This window comes from Epinephelus fuscoguttatus, linkage group LG6 (genome assembly GCF_011397635.1).
Source record: "Epinephelus fuscoguttatus linkage group LG6, E.fuscoguttatus.final_Chr_v1".
Lineage (NCBI taxonomy): Eukaryota > Metazoa > Chordata > Actinopteri > Perciformes > Serranidae > Epinephelus > Epinephelus fuscoguttatus.
The window spans coordinates 16078928-16097697 of record NC_064757.1 but is presented as its reverse complement, the minus strand read 5'-3'; the positions used below and the strand labels follow the sequence as shown (position 1 = coordinate 16097697).

The 18770-nt window shown below is 39.9% G+C and overlaps 4 protein-coding genes across 4 annotated transcripts; all 4 read right to left on the bottom strand.

The window, feature by feature from the left end:
• Positions 1-1873: 1873 nt before the first annotated feature.
• Positions 1874-3505, bottom strand: wu:fa19b12 (uncharacterized protein LOC560551 homolog). Its single transcript, XM_049578742.1, has 2 exons — positions 2978-3505; positions 1874-2687 (listed from the first exon to the last, which is right to left on the bottom strand). Exons 1-2 carry the CDS (start codon positions 3362-3364, stop codon positions 2514-2516), a joined length of 561 nt encoding a protein of 186 aa, XP_049434699.1. The 5' UTR covers positions 3365-3505; the 3' UTR covers positions 1874-2513.
• Positions 3506-7207: 3702 nt separating this feature from the next.
• carnmt1 (carnosine N-methyltransferase 1) lies at positions 7208-11659 on the bottom strand. Its single transcript, XM_049579503.1, has 8 exons — positions 11468-11659; positions 10744-10939; positions 10433-10599; positions 10084-10224; positions 9627-9805; positions 8943-9056; positions 8183-8286; positions 7208-8093 (listed from the first exon to the last, which is right to left on the bottom strand). Exons 1-8 carry the CDS (start codon positions 11602-11604, stop codon positions 7896-7898), a joined length of 1236 nt encoding a protein of 411 aa, XP_049435460.1. The 5' UTR covers positions 11605-11659; the 3' UTR covers positions 7208-7895.
• A 1506-nt stretch (positions 11660-13165) lies between these two features.
• On the bottom strand, positions 13166-15742 carry LOC125889956 (serpin A3-2-like). The gene is made up of 6 exons (XM_049578263.1): positions 15632-15742; positions 14302-14941; positions 14118-14188; positions 13818-14011; positions 13524-13671; positions 13166-13428 (listed from the first exon to the last, which is right to left on the bottom strand). The coding sequence occupies exons 1-6, from the start codon at positions 15683-15685 to the stop codon at positions 13234-13236; spliced, it is 1302 nt and encodes a 433-aa protein (XP_049434220.1). The 5' UTR covers positions 15686-15742; the 3' UTR covers positions 13166-13233.
• A 132-nt stretch (positions 15743-15874) lies between these two features.
• On the bottom strand, positions 15875-18660 carry LOC125889958 (dual specificity protein phosphatase 26-like). The gene is made up of 3 exons (XM_049578265.1): positions 18029-18660; positions 16926-17137; positions 15875-16849 (listed from the first exon to the last, which is right to left on the bottom strand). Exons 1-3 carry the CDS (start codon positions 18205-18207, stop codon positions 16656-16658), a joined length of 585 nt encoding a protein of 194 aa, XP_049434222.1. The 5' UTR covers positions 18208-18660; the 3' UTR covers positions 15875-16655.
• Between the last annotated feature and the right edge of the window lie 110 nt (positions 18661-18770).

Sequence of the window (18770 nt, the reverse complement as noted above, 5' to 3'; positions counted from 1 at the left end):
TTATCTTGCTGCATGATTAAGGATCTCCCAATCAGTTTGGTTGCATCTTTCTTTAAATTAGCAGACAAAATGTTTCTGTAGACTTCTGAGTTCATTTTGCTGCTGCCATCATGTGTTACATCATCAATGAAGATGAAAGAGCCCGTCCCAGAAGAAGCCATGTAAGCCCAAGCCATGACATTACCTCCACTGTGTTTCCCAGATGAGCTTGTATGTTTGGGATCATGAGCAGATCCTTTCTTTCTCCAAACTTTCGCCTTTCCGTCACTTTGGAAAAAGTTAATCTTTGTCTCATCAGTCCATAAAACTTTTTCCCAGAATTTTTGAGGCTCATCTCTGTACCTTTTGCCAAATTCCAGCCTGGCCTTCCTATTCTTCTTGCTAATGAGTGGTTTGCATCTTCTGGTGTAGCCTCTGTACTTTTGTTCATGAAGTCTTCTGCGAACAGTAAATTGTGATACCTTCACTCCTGCCCTCTGGAGGTTGTTGCTGATGTCACTAACAGTTGTTTTAGGGTCTTTCTTTACAGCTCTCACAATGTTTCTGTCATCAACTGCTGAGGTTTTCCTTGGTCTACCTGTTCGACGTCTGTTGCTTAGTACACCAGTGGTTTCTTTCTTCTTCAGGACATTCCAAATGGTTGTACTGGCTATGGCCAATGTTTGTGCAATGGCTCTGATTGATTGTCCATCTTCTCTCAGATTCACAATTGCTTCTTTTTCACCCATAGACAGCTCTCTGGTTTTCATGTTGGTTCCACCTCTAAATGCAGTCTGCACAGGCAAAATCTATCGTACCCAATCTGAAACTGAGCTCAGACATTCAGTGCTATTTATTGTTTGAATAATCAATGTAATTGGGAGACACCTGGGCAACAAAACACACCTGTCAGTGACATGTTCCAATACTTTTGCTCTCATGAAAAATGGGTGGGTTCAAACAAAAGGTGCTATCTTCTAAGTTGTGTATCAGATCCAGATGTGAATACCTGGAAATAAAAGCTGAAATGTTGATCTTTTGATCCATATTCATCTTTTGATGTCAAACCCAAATATTTTCAGTCTACAACAAAAATAAAGGAATTGGCCTCACTGTTCCAATACTTTTGGAGGGCACTGTATATGTAGTAATCTACCTGTAAACAGCATAGCTTGAGTGCCATTGACTACATCAGATCAACAGCTGGATTATACTTAAATGTACATACTCTGTCACAGTGGTGCTCAACCAGGGGTTTGAGGCCCCTCAGAGTTCCTTGAGGGTCCCCCAGAAAAAACGGTTGTTTATTTTCACTTATTAATTCACTCATTAAGTGAGTCTAATGTGAGTAAGAGTCTTAAGAGTAAGGTTTCACCTACTCTACAGTTATCTCCTCAACTATATATGTCAGCTATAAAATTCTGGTCTTCAGTCATACCTCACAACCAAAATAAATTCATGTGACATGAGGCAAAATGTTATCAGATGGGGTCCGTGACATAATGTCCATCAGTTCAGGAATCCTTGACACAATAAAAGCTGCTCTTGTCTATCAGGACAGCAGATGACTCACTTGTATTTACAGAACACAATCAATTGCTTTATATGGACTGGACAGCAGCATGCATGTGTGTAACCTTTCCATGGTTTCACTTGTGTGTGCTATTAAATTTGTATTTACTGTATACTGTCATATGCATGCCATTTGCTAACACATTTCTCTCTGTAAATTTAGATTGTGTGCCTTATTATAACAAAATGTAGTTCATTTAAGGATCATTTTCAAAATCTGACCTTCTTATTCCTTCAGTTTTTCTGTTGATCAAGTGACACTGCCCCTGACAAATAGGGCAATGAAATGTATCAGTAGCATGGAATACAAGAGAAAATACTGCACAGATGGTTTTAAAAATGTATATTTCGAACACCTACAACTCAGTCATATAATCTATAAACACCATCTTTGGAATGAGTTACACAAAAACATGGTTGAAAAGATATTAGAGAGTGGTTAAAATATGAACTGTTAACATGCAGACCCAGCTTTTCATACCTAATTTCTTAACACTGTATATCTATATAAAATACTTGTAACAAGGTAGGGATTCTGCACAGAGCAAAAAGCAGAAATCACTATTGCTCACCAGGGTGTCTGACAAACTTACAAAACAAAGCTGAGAAAACTTACATTAGAAAACTTCATACAATTTCAAGTTAAAGGTTGAAGTTTCAAATTTCACCGCAGTTTTAGTTACCTTTAAAAACGAAAAGTGTTGTTGCAGTGCAGATCTCATTAATGCTTCACCTGGGTCACTGAGATCTTAACCTGCATGGAGCTCACTTAGCCTAGATCACTGACAGGGCTACTTGGGCAGTCTGCAACATTAGATTGCTGCATCTCACCTGGATGCATTTTAAGCAACCATGATGTGCTTCTGACGTGTCTATCTGCTGACAAGCATTACATTTTCATCACCGTGTGTTACTGCTGATGTGAGGACAGAGTAGAGCAGACTCGCTTGCACCTGTCATTTTCAGGTTTCCATGGCATCAGAAGAAGCGTCTCTGACTTTTGACTTGTCTTTTGTTTGGGAACAGTCATTGGCGTCTTCTAACAGTGAAAGGTTTAGCTCGGGTAAGGGGACCCTCCAGTACTGGAAGGAGTTGTAAGTGCAGTCTTCGGTTTCAGTGTGGGTGTCTTCATCAGCCTGAAAGCAATGAGAACAAGTTGAGTTCATAAGAAGTGTGCAAAGTAGGTAACAGTAGTATTTTGGACTGGCTGTCCCAGGTGAGATCAACCATATGTGGTCAAAATCAGAGCCAGATTTTACACTCATAAAGTTGTTGACAGGTAGCTTGGAAAACACAGAGCTATACAGTGGGTAAAGGGTGACACCGGGTGGACAGTTCCTGCCATAACACCTGCTCACTTTATCTGAACAGCCACACTGCAGCATATGCACAATGTTAAACTTCTGCTATGCTGTCAAAAACTTACTTTATCATCAGTAGCTTTAGGATTAACAGTCTCTGAACCCTCGCAGTCACCTCTGGGTCGCTTCTTGGAGCTTGTGAGCGTGCTGGTGCTGCGACGGTCCTGGAAACTTCCAGAAGTCTGCACCGTCATAACACTAGCTGCATGTTTCTTTGTGTCGCAGATCCTGGGCTTGCGATAAAGAGCTGTTTCTTCCTGTATCTCTGGGTCTTCAAAGTAGTACGGCCTCTTCCTGCAGCGACTGCCCAGCAGAGCCAGCAGAGACGGCGGGCTCACACCCCCGGTCGGAGCCATGCTGTCCAGGTGCATGTCAACACCGCTCAGCAGGCGGCAACATCTTTTGGAGGGAGCGTCGTGCAGCAGCGTGTCCTCGGTGCGTCGCTTCGCCATTAATGTCGGCTCTGTCAGGGTACTAACATACAGCAGAGGAGCGGGGTTACGCACGTGGGTACGATACTGTTAGTAGCTGCTTTCACTGCCTGAGATGATGCACATGTATGTGTTCCGCCTCGCACATTAATCACCGGTAGTACAATTATTGAGAGGCAGTCCGGATTACCAATCAGAGGAGAGTTCTGTTGCCTGGCCCCGCCCACCGCCGCATCTCTTCCTGTGGCGGTATTTTTATTCCATCCAGACCAGAATATTATCAGGGAATTAACTAGGATTTACCAGTGAATCCCCCTTCAGAAAATGTTGACCATCAAATTAAATATCTAAAATGTTAATGATTTGGATTTTTCACATTAATTGTTTATCCTTTTTTTCTGTAAATGTGATACCCCAGCATAAAGGTCCAAATGTTCTATCATCACACTGCCAAAGATAAAACTCTGTTAGGGGAATGTTGAGTCCTTTATTCATTTTGTTGGCTGACTCTAAAAATTAAGGGTGTGCAATACCACAAATCTTGATTTAAACCTGATACCAAGCAATACCCCAAGAGGAATTGCTGATATCCGGTATCCGATATGATACTTTTCATCATGAATAGTGGCTTATGTAGGCCTACTTTCACGTTGGGGAAAGCAGCGTGTCATGATGTATGAGGCAAATAATCAGTCAGCTAAAGTAACAGCTAATGATGACCAGTTACAGTTTGAAAATGTAACTTTAACTAATGCTGAAGATATGATTTGACTAAAATATTATTTTAACTTCTGGATATTTCTCACCTGAGCTTCTCTGACCAAGATCTGCAAGTGAACTCTGTCTCTGTGTCAGGGGTCTGGATGCTGAGGCATTCCCTCCTCCTCCCATCTTTTCAGTTGCAGCTCCAAGTTCTCTTTCTTGTGTTTTTTTTTCCACTTTCATTTAGCCATCACTCCTATTATGTATCGGAATAAACTAGTCAGGGTGCTCATCATCGCGGGGTGCTGCGCATGTGTGATGCATATGTTGTTTGAGTGCAGACAACACAAGCTGTGGAGAAGCAAACTGTACATGCACTAGATGTGTTCACAACCACAGAATGTTGTTTGCACAGACTGTTACTCTTGAAATACAAACAGGTACGACGTAGAAGTAATCCCCTTTTTGGTATCGATTCTATTGATGCTAGGCTGGATCTTCAAAATGAAAATGTAGAATCTATAGTATCGATATTTCAGTATTAATCCACCCACCCCTACTAAAGATACTCAAATTAGCCTACAAAATACCCACCCTACCAAGACTGCTACGACCACCATAACTTATTATGGACTTCACTTACAGACTTCCTGAAAATGTCTGCAAGGACATGACCTCAGTCTCTTTAATGGTAGCTACTGTCTTGATCGTAATGATTTACGTTCCGGCTTGCCACACAACATGCTGGCATTAAAAGTATGTTAGGTCAGTCTTTAAGGTGGTGACACTACTAACCTTTAAAGTGCTAAATTGGAGGGCCCCTTCATACATGCTACATCCCTCACAGCTGTATGTGTCATCCCTTATTCTCAAAGTCCAGGATAAGAAGAAAGAAGTCTTCCTATGTGGAATAATCTCCCAGTTGACATCAGTCTGATTCTGTCTTTTGAACCTAAACGTAAATCTCTACTTTTTACTTTGTTCGTTTCTTACGGCCATTTCACAAAAGACATTTTGACCTATCATATCAGGAAAGGCTTCTATTTCAGGGCGCTGGTATTGTGCACGCTGCCACACTGTCATGACTTACTTGGACATTTAAATAGAACAAGCCACCATTGATTATATTAGTAACACTTGTGACTTTCCTGCTATAATAAGTCAAAATGTCTGCTGTGAATTCAGACCTGTTATATATAACTGGTGGCCCCCTGGAAGAAAAGCACAGGTGTAACCAATAACATTAACAACTGTATTTAGTTGTGTGAGTCTTCAATGGAACCGCTACATCATTAACTGTTATTGGTTACACCTGCGCTGTTCCTGCTGGTCAACATGCCTGCAGTGAAATACATCTGTTGTGGCTTAATATAAACTAAGGCACATGCATTCTCTTTATCGCGACTGGAAACTACCTCTGTACAGATAAGCAAGCCTGATGTAGCCCGCACAATCACATTTACTTTTTCAGCACCTGAACAAATGATGAAATAAATGAAAACACTTAAAGGAGCAGTGTGTAGAATTTAGTGGCATCTAGCGGTGAGGACAAATCTTTTTCACAGCAGACATTTTACACTGTAGGAAAAGCACAGGTCAAAGTGATAACATTAAAAATGGCTCAGTTCCATTAAGAGTCATAGTAAGCTATTCCAGTGAGCCAGCATGCACAATGTCAGGGCCTCCCCTAGGTGGAATGTTGGCACCATTAATGTTATTTAATACAGCTGTGATTTTCCTACTATGACATGTCAGAATGTGTGCTGTGAAAAAGGTCTCTCGTAGGTGGCAACCAGCTGAAACGGCTCCTTTGTGCCAAGCATGAACTTCCTGTTAAGAATCCTCAAGTGTTTATTGTTTTAGGTTTTTACCTGGAGCTGAATTATTTGTGGAAGTCTCTTCCTCTCTAACACAAACAGACCAGGGGCCGTATTCACAAAGCTTCCTCACACAAAGAGTTGATCCTTGTGACGAAAATCTAAAAAAAAATTCTTAGTGTTGTGATGTTTTCTTAGAATTTCCCCTTAAAGTTAAGACTAGGTCCTTGTAAAGATAAAAGTTATTCACAGAGCATCTTAGACCTTAAGAGCTCCTGATGTGAAAAAGTGTTAGGAGTGGGGAGGGGACTTTTAAGAGGCTTAAGAGTTCCTTAAGCAGAGGAGGAAATGTTGGAAAGACAAAGAGGTCGGAGAAATATTCTCCAACACTTGATGACAGTGAGTAAATGAAATGCTACATATTAGATCATGTAGGGATAATAATATGTGGTTGATGCCATTTGGGATCACACATTTCCCACCTAACACTATAACACCGGAAATAAAATGATCACAATACTAAGATATTGGGAAAACTGGAAAAATGCAACAGTGCAGTATTGATGACTTGTATTGTTCTCAACCTTTCATCAGCAGTGATCACATTAACAATGACTCTCACAGTCAGCAGCTCATCTCATTTCCACTGGGTGTCCACACCTTGCAGGGTCAATAAAGGGTGTCTGTGACAACCAATCACATCTTTTAAAAGAATGCATCATACCTAGCAACGGGTCAACCACACCTCCTCAAGGTAAAAGTTTCTGTCCTTCCTTGCGCAGAGTTGCTCTGAGAACTTTCCTAAATCACTCCTAAGCTAGGACTCCTTACTAAAAAAATTTAGGTGAAGTTAGGAACTCTTTGAAAGTATTCTCAGAATGTTTGTGAATACGGCCCCTTGTGTTTTAAACCGTTAAAAACACTGAAGAATGCAGTTTCACATTACAAATCATTGTTTTCCAATGCAGTTTGTCTCATCACAGAGGAGCTACTTACTAAAGTGGCCAACACAAAAATGCAAATGGCCGTCCCTAGAGCCAGTGTTTTGTTTGTCCATTGTGTGCCACAATAGAAACATGGCTGAGCAGCATGGCAGACTACATGGACGAGTGCCCGCCCCCTATGTAGACAGAAATGGCTCATTCTAAGGTAACATGAAAATGACATATTTCTTACTTTCAGGTGGTTATAAATAAAGAATACACACTTATTATATTCTATTTCTAATATATCCCCTAAATCCTACACACTGGACTTTTAAATTTGGCTTTGAGCTGCATTTCAGTGAATTAAAATCATATCAAACTTAAAATAGCACACCTCCGGAGATTAATATATCTTTAAATGTTCTGCTTTATTCCAAAGTGTGATTAGAAACCAGAAAAGTAAATGAATGTCATCTCAAAATTTAAAACAACTCATTACTGAAAATCTGAAACATGGTTTGATTATATTTTCAGTGTTGACTGATAACAATGCAAATGAGAAGATATAGTTATTGGCACCATATTTGGAAAAAATAAATAGATTTCAAAAGCTAATGTTCACATCACGCCGTCCTATCTCTCTCTCACACACAAACACACACACACATACATACATACATTCTCACATACATTTACTCTCTCAGGCAGTGAAAGTCAATAAAAATGAGCATCAGTAAGAACGCAGGCAGTCAGGCAGTCAGGCAGGCAGGAGCGCAGTAAAAAGAAATAGACTCTTCATGGCTTGTACCTGGCACACAAACCACTAAAAGAAAATAGCAATAAAGGGGAACTGACTCATCTCAAATCCAGGTATAAAGAGATAGAGAATATTTAGATGTTATGTGATACATGTCTCAGGGCCTGCAGAGTTGAGCACATTCCTCCATGAGATACATAATTAAAAATATATATGACAAAAAAGAAAATTCATATCCACTGATTTTTTTCCTTCTGTGTCCGTTTTCTTCTTAATTTTGTCAGTGTGATCTTCGCTTAGTCAGTGGTTGCACTCGTCTGAGTTCACTGTTTTTGTCATAACATTTCCTGTCACGTCAGGCTGTCTGTACCTTCTCGCCGTGGTGACTTAGCCGCTGGTGAACTCTGTTGGTCATCTTCTTCTTCTTCTTGACTGTTATAATACAGGTCTGCAGGTTTTCGTGCCACAAAGAAGACACAGTCGTAAATGTATCTCAACATAGAGCGGTCGTTCTCTGTGTAGGTGGTCTGAACTGACTCTCTCTCCACCTGCAGGAGAAACAAAATACTGTTTTACTACTGGAACAAGATTTTTGAAGACAAACATGATATTACACAATGAAAAGCCTTTGGTTTACCTCTATGTGGAAGCCGAAGTTAACGATCGCTGTCCGAATGTCTTCGTAACTAAGTTCAACAGACAGCTCGTTTGCCATATTCTCGAAGTGGTACAGCAGTGGACCTAAGGAAACATAGAATTAAAATTTTGAGATAAGTTTACAGAGACTCAAACATTTAACCTTTTTTTCTTACAACTGCACTTTCTATTGAGTAAAAAAAAAAATTCACCCCACAACACTTTGAAACAAACAGTAACATTGATGTACATCCTAGTCATGGGACGGTGAAATCTTCCTTCTATTTTTTTTAATTTATTACTGGGAAAAATGGCACATTTACCTTTATTTCTCTAGTACAGCGGTTCTCAAACTTTTTTCAATTATGTACCCCCTTTGAAATATTTTTTTAGCCAATTACCCTTTGACCAATGCAAAACATTTCTGGTAGAAGCACAGTGAATAAATGTAAACCTGTTGTGGCAGGTGACAGTTAACAACTGCAATTAAAATAGGAATATTGAATATAAATGTGGTTTATTGAACTTACATTTACATTTTTTTTTGACTTATTATAGTTACTTATTTTAGGAATTATGCATGACTTAAATTAACATTTACAAAAAAATCTCACCTCCTGTAGTACATGTACACTCATTTGAGGAACACTGCTCTGGTACTTGCAGGTCTTTAATGGTGTATTTGTATTTTAACTGCCTTTAACCAACTCAAACAGCACTGTATTTACTTATGGAAAGCATTTTATATAAAGCTGACTCACCCAGGTTGATCCACACTCCTCCGGGCTTCAGAATTTTCCAAATAGTCTCCACATACTCAATGACATTATGAGCTGTGTCAATAAAGAAGCAGGTAGCGACACAGTCCCAGGAATCTGACCGAAACAGACAATATATTATAACATGATCACTTCAAATTAATGTTGCTAAGGTGCATAATTAACCAATCATCAATTATTCCTCATTTACAGTATCTCCTCATCAGAGTGGTCTGTCTTATTTTGGGCCATTTAAATATGATCTTATGATGTACGATAAACACTTTTTACCAACAGAGATCAGCTGTATATTATCTGTAACCCATTCTTGAGGCCTGGAGTAGACTCTTGTTTGCATTTGTATTAATAAGCTGATATTAATTTGTTATAGTTAATGTAATCCATCAAACAAATTATGTAGAAGGCCAGACATAATCTCAGAGGTTTTCTGTGATTATTGAAGCCAGAAATCATTGCATCTGCTGGATTGCGTTACATGTTTTGCTGCTTCTTTTTATCCTTTTTTGTTATTTTGTGATATGTCAACATTTTAAAACTGAAAAGCCACTGGACGTAGTGCGAATTATTTTGTGGAGCTTGGCCCATTTCTCTTTCAGTGTTATGCCATTAATTTGGCAGTTTACAAATTAAGGAATACTACAGACAATCTACACAGCTTATACTGACCTGGGTCGGTGTAGACTTCCACAAAGTCCCCTGCTACCATGGAGAAGTCTGAATCTAGTGGTAAGCTCTGAGGGTTGACATCAGGGAATCTGATTGATCTTGTTTGGTCGGAGGATTTCTTGTTGTTGCTAAACTGGTGGATCCAGGGGTACAGGGTCAGAGAGTTCACCTTCTCACACCTGAATGGAGCAGTCCAAATTCATGAAGACAGATGGATGGATGTGGTATTCAACAGCATGAGGTCAGAATTATACTGCCAAACAAGTAAATATGAATTATGTGTTCTGATTTTGTTTGTGATCACTAACACGTACTTAGAATAGAATTAAGTGCAATTGATGGACACCACAAGCAAGCAGAGATATCCTGTATAAATGTATGCATGAAGGTGACAGTTCCTATGTGTTGTGTAAGGCAGTTGGAGTCACAGGAGTGTTTGTGTCAGTATGTACTGTACCTATTGAGAACAAAGTTTGAAGAAAAGAGCATGAAGAAGCTCCATTCGTTGCCCTGGCAAATATAACCCAGCCGTGCTATCTCCCAGGCTAGACGGCCAAGCCCAGCACCCGGAATCAGCACGCTCACCTTAGACACATCACTGACATAATAAAATGTACAAAATGCACATATCACATGGATAACATGTAGCAAGTCACATCCTCAGAATTATTACGTAACATACTAATACCAAAGCACATGGAAAATTTGTTTGCTTGTATCATTTCGTATCCATGAATCATTCTGTCTTAGCATGCATGCAGATGTTTGTGTGGTAGTCTGACTGAGTGAGCGTGTGTGCTTCCTACTATTGGTCACTTGGGAATAGTCTTTGGATCTCTTGGATGATGGGTTTGTAGCAGGTGTCCCTCTCAGCCCGGCCCGTCTCGCTCCAGTCTCTGACAAACTGCTTTATGGTGGACTTAAGCTTGTCCATGTCAAACGTGGTGGATGGACGCACCTTTCGTGGATCCTCCTGTCAGTTGAAGAAAGACACAAAACCGCTAACCCTTGAGTAAATAACAACAAGATACTAAAACCACTACAAACTGTATCTGTATGCAGTTTATGTGTGTGAGGTATATGTACAGTAGACCACTCAGTGTAAGCCAAGCCTTACCCTCTCGCCGTACTCAATGTTCTCAAACATGTGGAGGCTGTTGTGAATGATGGCCTGCAGAATCTCCTGGTTGTGGTCTGCACACTGGCTGATCCGGGCCAGGTTGGACAAAACATCTGGCAGCAAATCCTGGTGGTGCTGCGGGAGGCTCAGAAACTGACGCTCAGCACGCTTGACCTGCTCCTGGACATGGACCCTGACAAGAACAGAGGACACGGGTGAATATAAGGGTTCACACGCTTTCTCATGTCAGCTGTCAGCTTGAGGGAACACAAGTAAGTTATCTGAGGAGCAAATAGGTGTAAGACTGTTAGTTTATGGAGAGTGAGTCTAACACTCTGGTCCACATGATTCCTATATTATTAACCCTCTTCACTGTCAATGAGTGTGAATGCTACATCACATTATACCTCTCTGAAGTTTATTTTCACTTGTGAGCAGTGTTATGGACGAAAGAGTGGATCATGGAGTAGAAGTGGTGCCATGACATGAGAGGAGCTTAGGTCAGAATATTAGCAAATAACCGTAAGCTAGTTAAACACACCTTAACCTAACTGTGGGAGGCACTAGCCACTTTATTAAACACAAACTATCTCAGTTGTCAGTTTTCCCTCCAAACCGTTAGTTATCTGCCCTTTGCTATTGTCGCTTGCTAACGATTTCGTTTACTGACACAAACTGTGGCTACCTGGCTCGTATTTCAATTAAAACGTTGTCATTCTACCTGTAAAATCTAAACGCATCGATAATTCTCCAGAAATGTTGCCTCTCCAGCCTGGCCTCCTCCTCGGGTGTGTATTTAATTCTCTCTTTGTTAAAATATGGTCCTCCCGGGGGTCCCTCTCCTGTTGTTTCGGCCATGTCTGAAACAAACTTACAGCCGTCCAATCAAAACGCGACAAACTTCTTCGTGTGAATCAATAATTCCAACAGAGCAAGCTTCACGAGGCATGTTGCTGCCACCTGCAGTCAGATGATGACACTGCAGTTAGTTGCTCTGAACCGGATGGAGGCAAACAATATATTACTGCACCCCCTTCTCACAATTAATACATAATTATTCTGGTTCCGGGATGTCCATTTTGGTGTCCCCTGCCCCTTGCTTTTACTTGTTTTTAAGGCTCTTAATGGGTTGGGACCAGCTTATGTTACTAATTCTTTGTCGTTTTATAATCCTTCACGGCCTCTCAGATCCTCTGCAGCCGGCTTTTTAAATACAAACTACTCTAATAAGAAAATTGGCAGCTCAGCCTTTTTTTAACTATGCACCAAAATTATGGAACTCACTACCCAAGGATATAAGAGATACAAGTTCTGTGAAAATTTTCATACAACAATTGAAAACTTATTTATTCAACATTGCTTCCAACTGTCACTATTCCCTGGTTTTTATCCCCATCCTTCACATTTTTTATCTGCTTCCATGCATTCCGCTGTTTTAATTTTATCTTTTACATATTATATTGTTCTTGGTTGCATTGTGCAGGATTTGCACTTGTCTTCTTTTTTTTTTTTTTTTTTTTAAATTGTATTTGTCTGTTTTTATTTTGTTGTAAAGCACTTTGAGCTACACCTCCCTGTATGAAAGGTGCTACATAAATAAAGTTTATTATTATTATTATTATTATTATTATTATTATTATTATTACACACTAATGCTATTTCTTATACGCTGAAAGGTCTTCAAGAGGCTATTTGATTTAAGTAATGCATAAGCAAGTGGTAAACATTATTTAGAGTTTTATTTCGGCTGCCATGATATTCAGTTGTTCTCATAAAATCACCTGGTGATGTATCGTCAATGCTTACCTGCAGGGGCCTAAGTTTCATTTCAACACTGGGGGGATGACGTGGGGGTTGGCGGTCCTCCCAAAGGACATTTTGTGTGTCAAACACTTCATTATCTTCATTGTGGTGAATTTTATGCACCAATCTGGGCCTTTTATGCATCAGTTCAAGGTGGAATTGTCTTTAATTTAGTCAAAAGTTCTCTGCAACTTTTTGTTTTTACTGGGAGAATGTTATGTCCCCCTGAAATCTACATCTAAGTCTATGCTTTCCTGTTAAGTTAGAAAGCAATCTAAGCACCACAGCACAAGCCTCATATATATTACAAAACATCTCAGAAAAAAAGGATTTGAGAAATAAATCTATGTTTTTTTTTGGCTGGGATAGATTTTTGAAGAAGAGGTTAAAGAAAAGGATTTAGGATAAATTGGTAACTGCTTCACATAGTCCCTGAATAGTTTGCGTTGTGTGTTATAAAAGCTTATCTCTGTTTTAAGAAATGCCAAATGCTAATGGCTGTTGATAAAACTTTATCCCTGTATCATTTTACCATCAAAAGCCAATGTAAAATCAAACACTAATGAACTTCAAAGCTGTTAAACACTCAATCATAAAGGAGACACAAAAACAAAGATTTTTCTGAGTATTTTATGTATGTGATGCAACAGCTGTGTCTTCAGGAAACACAAAGTTCTTGTTCCATCAGATAGTTGGGTTGATAATCTTGCCCAGGAACAGTATGTTCTCTGTGTCGCGTTCAGTGATGGCGACCATAAATGGACGATTGAACTTTAAGACAGGGACATGGCGGAAGGACAGAAGTGTGATGCCAATGCCTGTGGCGGCTGCAGCGGTGGCTCCAGCCTCGTCGACATCCAGCGTAGCTTGGTGCACAACCTATGGTGAAATGGAGGCAGGAGTGGGATGAAAGATGGTTGGAATAGAGTGTAGGCAATATTTGTGAAATAACACATTATGCTTTCTGTCCTTACATCTGAGACAGCCAGTTTTTGTCCCTCTGAAATGCCACTCAAATCTGCACGATCGCCAAACATGTCTGTCATTCCCATTTCTTGCAGCACATCATTCAGGTTGTAGGAAGACTTGATGGAGAACTTTGGAATATATATATTATATGTCCTTTAAAAAAAAGGGGGAAATAGACAAAGTGATTTATCTGACAAAATAACTGATCTGACAGGAAAAGCTTTCTTAATACAGTCATTAATACAGTGTCAACCTTCCATAATAGAAACAAAGAAAGGATGATTTTAGATTCTCCATACCTGGACTTCATCCATTTCAACCATTTGGTGACATGGCCTGGGCAAATGGTGTTCTCCAGTGTTGCCATGTCATCAGGCAACAGCAGCAGCATGGAGTAGGAGCTGTTGAAGGGGAGGTGGAGGACTGATGTGTTAATCGCCTGGTCGTAATAGGTATCAAGACTCTCCTCCATATTCATCATCTGGACTGGAACCTGGAAAATGACGGTTTAAACATGAGGTGGAAAAGACACGCAATGAGAGGGATGCATGATATGCTGAATTATTAATCCATTCTGAATAAAAGGTGCAACTTTGAACCTTGGTGTTCTCATCCACCATGAAGACGTCCTCCTTGGTGAGATCAGTTTCAAATGGAGTCGCCCACTTTCCTGTTTGACAATGATCAGAAGTAAAACACAACTTTTCATGGGTACACAAAACTTAACCGTGTGACCTCAAGGGTCAGCAAACAAACCAGATCTAATCTCACATAACCTTTTACCTTTGTAGTAGATGTAGCTGAGGAGATACATGACTGTGTTTGGATCCATGCTTTCGACCAGCTTGTCTATCTTCCCGTTGGTCTTCTCCCCCACATACTTATTGATGGTATCAGCGCTTTCTTTTGTTTGGGTGAAGTCAACACTGAACCCATCTGCAGAGTAGGACTGCCTCAAGGTCTCCAGGAATGCAGGCTGCGGCTTGAAGCGGTTGTCCACGAATACAGCGGTGCCTTCACTGACGTCTTCATGAGACGTGTTGTTTGCCCTTTCCATGAGCATGTAGAAGGCATGATCCACAGCTGACTGCGTCAGGAGGGTATTGTTGAATCCCAGACCACTGAAAAGCTGGTGGTGGGTCTCCCCTCGTGCTCCTACGGCCAAGGCAGCCAAGGCCACAGACACACTAACTGGGGAGAAGAAGATGTTCTTACCTTCGGAGTCAGCATGAGCTGCTAACTTCCTGTATAGGCGGAAGGCAAACTCTTTGTTGGCAGCAGTCACCCATGAGACGCTGTTGGTGTGGGTGTCGAGTTCAGTGTGTTGGTCATGGTGATGTAAGTCATAATGGTGATTGCCTCTCCCCACGCAGATCAGTGCTGATAAGATCCAGAACCCAACGGCTGCATGCATCATTGTGAACTGAGAAGTTCAGAAGTGCAGCATTGTTGAGTTACACAATGTTTGCTATTGGTAATTTTCCTTCAAGTTAAAATAAATATGTAGTTTCAAAGGCCATGAAAACCCATTCAATATTTTTTTTCAATCAGCTTCTTACTATGAGTGATGTTTTAGTTATTTTACACATACATTTATTCTTTTTTCTTTTTCTTGTGTACTTTTTTCAGTGTCATGTCTGTCCATCCACCAATAAGGACTTTGCAACATCCGATCAGAATCTGCTGAGTAGGTGGGCTGTTTGGTTACTGTTAATAAAATCTGATCAAACCACCCACACAGTCCTCATGAGTGTCCCATTTTGAGGTTGAATTCCAAATAAAAAATATTAAAAGATGTTTTTTTTTTTTTTGATTGACTAAAAGTCATGACTAATGTTATTGAAAAGTATGTTACATTTACAGTGGCTATCATTAACAGAATCGTCTAAAGGAGGATAAGAAGAGTAAATGAAGTAATTTCTAAATAATTTACATTTACAGTTGTAACTCACTACAGTTGTTAGATATTTTCCAATCCCAGTGTGCACAGTTAGCCTACATCTCAAAGTCAAGATGTCAAACATTGTTTTTAACAGTTGGCAGAATAGTTTAACTTGTATGTTAACACAAAACCCAATTCATCTGAGCTCTCCCAATTTATTTAACCACTTACCTCCTCCTGTTTGAAATGCAGACAGTGAAGCACAGGTTGGACAGAGGGGGACATCCCTTTTTATAAGACTGATCAAGCTAACTGAACTTTGGCTTTGTTTATTCTCTATCTCTGACTCTTATTTGCTCTGCCCCTGCATTTGTTCTGTGTAATGATTACTATGATCAAACTGAGACTGCACATGAAAACTGCAAAAGCCAAGCTGCCACCATTTGCTTCATCAGCATGTACGAAAAACATATTAGTAATGGTTACTCATCAGTCTCCAGCCCAGACTCTGTCTCATGCCACCTGTTACATTAGACACCCAATTTCTGTTTTGGTGTTTAAGTAGCACTGGTGTGTGAACTGAGTGCCAGACATTCACAAAAAGCTGAATCGGATTCAAATGTTTTTAATGTAATACTCCAATTAATTTCTCATGTACAAACTGACAGAATATGAGTATGTTTTACCTTAAAGGGACAGTTCACCCCCAAATTAAAAGTACATACTTTTCCTTCTCACCTTTAGTACTATTTATCAATCTAGATGGTTTTGGTGTGAGTTGCACAGTGTTGGAGATATCTGCCATAGAGATGTCTGCCTTCTCTCCAACATAATGGAACTAGATGGCACTCGGCTTGTTGTGCTCTAAGAGCAAAAAATACATTTGAAAAACTCAACAGTGATGTCTCTCTCCAGAAATAATGAGCTGGTTACTCAAGATAATCCACAGACCTTGTTGTGAGCAGTTTCATGTAGGAACTATTTTCTTTCTACCCAACTATACCCGCCAACTGTATCACTGCGTGGAAGGAACTGAGTTTTTTTTTTTTTAAACACAATTAAAACATGATCCAGGAAATAATTAGATGCTGTTAAGTCCCTTTTAAAAAAAACAATACATGTAGTACAAAAACTACGAAATGAAATCAGTGCATTTACTCTTTTAAACATTATGAAATATACTAGAACTATCTTTTCCATATTTTTCCTAGGTCTGGACCCATGAAATCTGAACAATAATGCCACCAGGCAGCATTTAATGTATGCCAAAGAGCTGGTTGTCCAGTTTGATGAGCTGTCGGAGGAAACCTCGATTGGGGATGACACCCCGGTTCTCTTTCACAGCACAAATAGCCTCCACGAGGGTCAGGTTCTGCTTCAGCATCAGGTAAGCCAGGACCAGGGTGGCAGAGCGGCTCACTCCTACGTGACAGTGCACCAAAACTTTGCCTAAGAATCAGAGAAACATTACATTACAGACCGGACAGCCTTTACAGTAAATTAATTTTCTACCTCCTCCTCTCACCTCCTCTGCTGAGAGCCCTGTGGATAAAGTCTGCTGCTGCCTGGAAGTTGATGCTCATGTCAAAGTCACAGGAATCACGAGCGTCTATGCCCATATAGGTGATCTGCATGGAGTCATAGATGTCTGGCTTCCCTCTGCGGTTACTGTGGGCTGCGTTCAGGATGTGAGTGACTCGATGCTTGAATAGATCCGCTTGGTTCTCTGCGCTGTCCCTAGAAAGCACAACACTCTGTATTTACTGTCAGTGTCTTACATAATGTGGAATATACAGTTAAATATTGCAGGTGTTTTTTTGAATAACAGTTTGCATGGTAAGTAGGGGTTTCAAGGGCCAAAACAAAACATATAAATACAAAAAAAAAATACACAATTATACAATAAAATACTTATTTGAGTGAGATAGAATAGAATTAAAAAAATGAATAAATAAATAATTAGTTATGGTAATAGGATGCGTAAATAAATGAATGAATAAATAAATAAATAGATTAATAATTACGTAATTTAATGCGTAATTGTCAAAATTAACATTTATCATTTTTTAAAAAGTATACATACATATATTACATACATATACATTTATACACAATAAATGAAATTATTAAAAGATAAATAAATGTGTGACTGAATGATTATGAAAATAAATTAGTCAATGTATGAATGAAGAAATAAATATACAACTATCTATCTATCTATCTATCTACTCATTTTATTTAAGCATCTAGTAAGACAGATGGGTTTTCACATGTGTCTGACCCAGTGTTGAAATGAAACCTAAGCCCTGGTGAGTTAAACTTATCAAGATACCTGAGACGTGCTTTCATGGCAGGGCATCAGTGGAAACTCTCACACAGCATGGCTGTAGTTTACGCATGTTCCCATAGTGGAATGCAACTGGTGGGATCTTCAATTACTCATTCTGCATTTAAGTCTGATTATGATCAGTTCCTCTTTCACACATGTGGACTAACTCCAGGTCTGGACTTGGGCAATATTCGTAAAAATGTCTCAGTCCAACTCTACTAACACACACTGCAGTGAGTTATAAGGACATGCCTCAGGCTTTCAGTGGGTTCTAAAAAAGAGAAAAGTTAATTACTTACTGGTCACCGATGTAAAGCCTCGGCCAAACTTCATCTGCATGGCTGATGATGGCTTTGCCAGTAAACAGGAGTCTTTCCAATTCAAACACTGCTAATCCAGGTGAACTCAGGTCAATTTCGACCTTCCGAGGAGGTGGTTTATCATTCCAGGACGCGGGAAGTTTGGATGTGTAGGACATTGCTTTTTCTGCAGGGTTCTCTGAGGTGACGCAGCAGTTTACCTAAGTTATGATGCAACTTCTAGTCCTCTAAAAGTAGACGGTACAAAGAGTCAAACCAAAAAAAAAGTAGCTGGAGCTTGTAGCCACTTAGGTTTTTCAAAATAAATCTTAGTCTTCCAACAGAAAGCTCTAAAAAAATTATTTCCAAAAAAGCTGTCCGGAACCACTGCGTTAACAGGGCAGAACGAATGGCACAGGTGATAGTGGTCTCAGGCTTCTTTGCCTCAGATATACCCACCGCAGGGTGTCCTAAGGTTTGTCAGGCCATTTGACCCTCGCATTAATCCCAGCCAGTGTGCCTCAAGCCCTCAGGGGCCTGTGTTATGCTTTTGCATCAAAATAGCAGTCTATTTAAAGATCCGTATGCTGCCAGGCAGATGTAGGCAGTGTGGACCCATGCAGCAGTTCCCACTAGACAAAAACATTTTCATAACAGGAGTGTCTATTTCTTATTTATCTGTAGCCACTATCCATATAGAGCTAAATTGATAAATTTTCTCTGGTCACTGTATTTGTTTCTG